The sequence below is a fragment of the Quercus robur genome, chromosome 5, assembly GCF_932294415.1.
Source record: "Quercus robur chromosome 5, dhQueRobu3.1, whole genome shotgun sequence".
Classification (NCBI taxonomy): Eukaryota; Viridiplantae; Streptophyta; class Magnoliopsida; order Fagales; family Fagaceae; genus Quercus; species Quercus robur.
This window is the reverse complement of record NC_065538.1, coordinates 65,707,989-65,713,678: the sequence shown is the minus strand read 5'-3', so window position 1 is coordinate 65,713,678 and position 5,690 is coordinate 65,707,989. Positions and strand designations below refer to the sequence as shown.

The 5,690-nt window shown below is 40.2% G+C and overlaps 1 protein-coding gene across 1 annotated transcript; it reads right to left on the bottom strand.

The window, feature by feature from the left end:
• Window positions 1-2,570: 2,570 nt before the first annotated feature.
• Window positions 2,571-3,125, bottom strand: LOC126728561 (uncharacterized protein At4g02000-like). The gene has a single exon (XM_050434362.1). The coding sequence runs from the start codon at window positions 3,123-3,125 to the stop codon at window positions 2,571-2,573; it is 555 nt and encodes a 184-aa protein (XP_050290319.1).
• Between the last annotated feature and the right edge of the window lie 2,565 nt (window positions 3,126-5,690).

Sequence of the window (5,690 nt, the reverse complement as noted above, 5' to 3'; positions counted from 1 at the left end):
AAAACCCATTTGTGCCATCACCGCCTTTAGGAAGGACCATTCAACACGGTCATACGCCTTACTCATGTCAAGTTTAAGAGCCATGAACCCCGAATTTCCAGAATTATGATTCTTCATGTAGTGCAAAGTCTCAAATGCCACTAAAATATTATCTGTGATCAAACGCCCCTTGATGAAAGCACTCTGGTGTTCTGAGATAATGTTGGGAAGGACTCTTTTCAGCCTGTTTGCAAGAACTTTTGAAAAAATCTTATAAAGCACGTTACATAAGCTAATAGGTCTGAATTCAGTAACACACTCGGGATTTTTTGTTTTAGGAATCAGAGTGATGAATGTATGATTTAAAGGGCTAGGAATACAACCAGAATTTAAAAAATACAAAACATCATGAATTACATCACCTCTTACCAAATCCCAAAAATTCTGATAAAAAAGAGGCGGCATCCCATCTGGTCCCGGTGCTTTAAGTGGTGCCATTTGTTTCAAAGCAAGCTCCACTTCCCAAGCCTGAAAATCCTCTGTCAAGCTCTCATTCATCTCAACTGTTACTACCCGTGGAATAGAGTCCAAGTCTACCTCAGTAATCTCGGGGCTAGATGTAGCAAAAAGTTGCTGGAAATATGATTTAAAAGTAGCCGAAACTTCTTCAGGATTTGTACACCAGGTATTAGATTGATCTTTGATACCGGTGATGAGATTTTTACGTCTTCTTTGTGTTGCCCGACAGTGAAAAAATCTGGTATTTCGGTCTCCATCTTTAAGGTACAAGGTACGTGATCTCTGACGCCACATTCGTTCCTCCTCATCCATAAGAGAATTAATCTCTTTTTTGAGCTCCACTAATCTGCCCGAATTCCCTCCTTGGAGGACCACTTTTTCAATCTGTGCTAACTCCCTTCTTTTTCGCTCTAATTGTTTTCTAACATTGCCGAAGCAGTCTTTGCTCCACTTTGTTAGAGCTTTCCCACAATTTTCTACCTTTTTCATAACTCTAGTGCTTCCTTCCTCTTCATATCTGACCTGCCAAATGCCTTCCACTGTCTCACCACACCCCTTATCTCCTAGTCACATCTCCTCAAACCTGAACAATCTCTTCCTCGGTAAATAGTTCAAATCCGAATTTTCAATCCAAAGAATCTTGTGATCCGAAGTTGTACTATCTATATGATGAACCCGAGCACCTGGGAATTTAGCAAACCAGTCATAGGAGACCACAGCTCTATCTAGCCTTTACCATATCGAAATTCCATTGCTATAATGTTTGCTCCAAGTAAAAGGCAAGCCCTTAAAACCAATGTCCATAAGGCTACATTCATCCAAAATATCCCTGAAGAGTTGCATTTGTCCCAAAGGTCTCATCCGTCCCCCAAGCTTCTCACTTTGCTTTAAAATCTCATTGAAGTCCCCAGCACACAGCCAAGCCATTGAGTTTTGGCTATGTAAATTGCGGAGTAGATCCCATGATTCATGCCTTCTATGTGTTTCCGGTTCGCCATAGAAACCGGTGAAGCGCCAGGCTGCTTCAGTGTCCTTATTAATGATCGCATCTATATGGTTCAGAGAAGAAGAGATTACATCAACCACCAAATCATTTTTCCAGAGAAGAACAAGACCTCCACCCCTGTTAACCCTCTCCACAACATACTTCTTATCAAATTGAATCCTATTTTTCACATACTCTAGCCTAGCTTCGTCTGCCAGTGTTTCGGCCAAGAACACTACAGCGGGAGCTTTTGCAGTCACTACCTCTGCTAATTCTTGAACTGCTAGTTGGTTCCCAAGCCCCCTGCAGTTCCACACGATGCAACTCATTGCGCTTGGCGGGGCTGCGAACCAGCCTCCGCCAATATCGAATAGTTTTCTTTGTTTTCATTAGAAACCAAAAGTTTTTTGCATGGTGACTCACAGATGTCAATAACCATATCACTGGAACGTTTTAAACCAATCTGATGTTCTGAGTTGGAATTTTTACCCGAGGACTCACGGAAAATGCGCTTCCATTTTGTCTGTGCTAAAGGCTCAACACTTGAAGGTGCATGGTTCTGATTTGTCACGTCTAGGAGAGGACGTGCATGGGATCTGTGGCTCGGTGCTTCACCAAGTGACTGTTCTGCATGCTGCTGCGTAGGTGCCAGCTCATTACTTAAGGTATTCAAGTTGATTGGTTGCACACACTCTGTCAGCGGTTCGTTTACTTCAGCAAATCCCCTGTTTTTTGGCTCCTCATAAATACCCAGCTCCGTATCAATCTCATTTAATTGCTCCTCAAAGTCCATCCCTTGATTTTCTCGGGTCTGGGCAGCTGGAAAAGAACTTCCCGTTTCAGGCACGGGATTATGGGGATTTGTTTTGTTTATTTCCCCATAATCTGCGCCTGAAAATACACTTTCCTTATGCGTTGGCTGCACTGGATTTGCCTTTGGAATGGGACCTGCCGCCGCCGGACTGAATCTCATCTCCTTCCTCCGCCGTGTAGACACATTTTCAACCCTCTCTTCATAGAACCCCGATACCCTAACCACATTTTTCTTTGGCGGACCTGATTATGTTGCTCGAATCCAAGACCCGAACTACTGCTCTTCCACCTTTAACGTTCCTTTGCTCTGGATCCAAGTGTCGCAGTCCCTGTCACTGTGATCAAAACAACCACACCAATAGCATATGTTAGGTAATCGTTCGTATCTAAAACTCACCCATATTTTTCCGCCTCCCTCAAAAGTGACAACTCTTCCTCGGCACAGCGGCTGGTAAACATCCAGGGTAACCTTCACTCTGACATAGCTTCCTCCCTCGCTGTCTGAAACTTTAATTGATCGATCAACTCTACCTATCGCTTCACAAATGTCTTCTGCAACTGATTTGTTCCGATAGCCGATAGGGATGTTATGCACTTGTACCCAAAAAGAAGCTTTATCAAATTTCAGATCCTCCAGAGGTGTTTGACGTTCATACCTCTCTAGGACCACCAGATATTTGTCAAAGCTCCACGGCTCGCTAGAGAGAATCCGATCCACATCATCCTTGTTATCAAAAATGAATAAAGCCGTGTGAGAACCTTCTTTACTCACTGTGAAGCCATTGTCTGCCCTCCATAGTGGCTTAAAAGTTTTCGCCACAGCATCCATGTTCAAAGCTCGCTTAGTGAAAAATTGGGCTGCTATAATATGTTCATTAGAGCAGCGGTCTTTTTTGAAACAAACATCATCCCCCTCCCTTTCCAACAAGGAAAGGCAATTCCAATGCCTCGTCAAATCATCCATAGATCCACAAAGCAAGAAAAGTGAAAAAAAAAAAAAAAAAAAAAAAAAAAAAAAAAAAAAAACCTTTTGAGATTTGAAAGAAAGTAGAAGAAGAAGAAGAGACTGTTTTCCAAAACCCCTAAAAAGAAAACCCAACAAGCCCTATACGTAACACTGTTACGTAAGGGAAGAATAAACCTTACAAGAAGGTACGGCAATTCTACTGCCTAAGAGAAGGAGGAAGAGACCACCTTTCTTAGCACAGAGAAACTTTAACTGCAAGGTATTTATGCTTTAGTCAGTCACTACTTTGTTGTACTCGGAGCTTAAGATGATTGTATTAAGATCGTTGTTTGATTGGATGGCCATGACGCCTACATATTAGAGCTCCAATTTTTTAGTACTGGAGGTGGATCCGATGAAGGAATTTGTATGGTTGCTAGATCTGATGATTCTATAATGGTATTTATTTGAATCTGTGCATTTAAGCGATGAATGTAAAAACAAGTTTGAAATGCTAAGACATTGAATAAAAAAATTTACTAACTAGCTTTCGATCTTATTTTCTTTTGTATTTTTATGTTTTTGGAAAAGAGAGACATAAAAGTGGAGCAAAATTACATATTTAGCCTTGTTTTTAATTGGAGTGAGTTATACAATTCTAACTAAACTAACCTCAGATAGATAAAATGTCAAATTTCAAACTACAGGTAGGCAATTAAATTTTGACCAAACCACAGGTGAGTAAGTTGTAATTTGCCCAAAATATTTTATCCCACATCTTGTGTTCCACTTTAAATATTAGTGATTTAAGGTTTACTAAATTTACAATTATAGTCTTTATTAGTGCGGGGTGGGGACGGGGTAGGGATAAAAAAATGGCGAAACACCATTTTGGTCCCTACATTTTGAGGTCACGGACAATTTAGTCCCTACATTTTGAGAGCAATCAATTTGGTCCCTACTATTTTCAAGTCACAATCAATTTGGTCCATACCATTGGATGACTAATGGAATCTGCTTAGGTGGCAAACGAAATGCACACAGGGCAAAAATAAAAGTAAAATATAAATAGTCATTCCACATTAGCCTTCCACATCAGCTTCTACTACTATTAAAAATCCCAAGTGACTCTCATATGACTCACTTAACACCATCCTCACTAGGCAGCAACTCATACCCGATTGAATTCTTAATCCCCAAAATGAAATTTCGAACCCTAATCCAAGATGAAATCCTTCTTGACAGCCACATCTCTTCCTGCCTAATCCCTACGATCAAAGCTTAATCTCTTCTCACCGATTCCACTCTCTTTTCACAAACTCCGGTGATTGTAGACCGAAACCATTGATGAACAACTCTGTAACTCACCCATATCCATACCTTGATTTCTATGCTCTTTAAAGAGCCAGTTACTTGGGCCAAAATTGGAAATTAACATTGTTTGCCAAACAATATAATTAGTAGGCACTGTTTTTAAACTATATTTTTTACTAACATCTCGAGTTTAAAATACTCGATTTAGGGCCTATAAATCGAGTCTCAAAAACTCGATTTCCATGGTTTGATCACGTCTGATGTGGCATTTTTTCCACGTGGTGACCACCTGGAAATCGAGTCTCTAAGACTCGATTTATAAGCCCACCCAACCCTACATATTCAGCCTCCTTACACTACAAACCATTCACCCCACCCCACCCCACCTTCTCATCAGACTAGAAACCAAAGAACCCACAGTCGCCCGATCCAACCAAACCACACCACCACCACACTACCGCGTGACTCAGGCATCAACCTGACAAGGTGAGGTGAGCTCTCTCTCCTATTTGATCTAGGTTTCTAGATTCTTTCTCTTCAATCTAATTTGGGTCTCCTTAGATTCTTTCTCTCTCTGATCTAATTTGGGTTTTCAAGTTCAGTTTTTAGTCAAAATAGAAAAACCCAGAAAAATTGTTTCATTTTTGAATAAATAGCGAATGTGTTTCATTGTGCTGGGATTGTTGTGTTTCTAGGATTTCTTAAAAAAAAATTTGGGTATTTCTGGGAATGGCTTGTACATGAGAGACTTGAGACTTAAATTTTTTTTGGTTTATAAATCGAGTCTCTAAGACTCGATTTCTAGGTGGACACCACATGGAAAAAACACCACATCAAACGTGATTAGACCATGAAAACCAAGTTTTTGAGACTCGATTTATAGGCCAAAATCGAGTCTTTGAGACTCGAGATGTTAGTAAAATATATACTTTTGAGACCATGCCTACTAACTATATAGTTGGGAAAATTGACTTAATTCCCAATTTTGGCCAGTTACTTTTGAAGGGACGAATCAAAATTTGAGGAACACAACTACTGGGTAATGGTGATATCTCAATTTGTTGAAGTTTTAAAATTTCTACCACATTTGTTTGAAATTTTTGACCAAAATGTGGTGTACTTTCAGTATTTAGG

Bases quoted from the DNA above. Each gene is read 5' to 3' on its own strand.
- LOC126728561 (XM_050434362.1), bottom strand. From the start codon at position 3,125: ATGGATGCTGTGGCGAAAACTTTTAAGCCACTATGGAGGGCAGACAAT.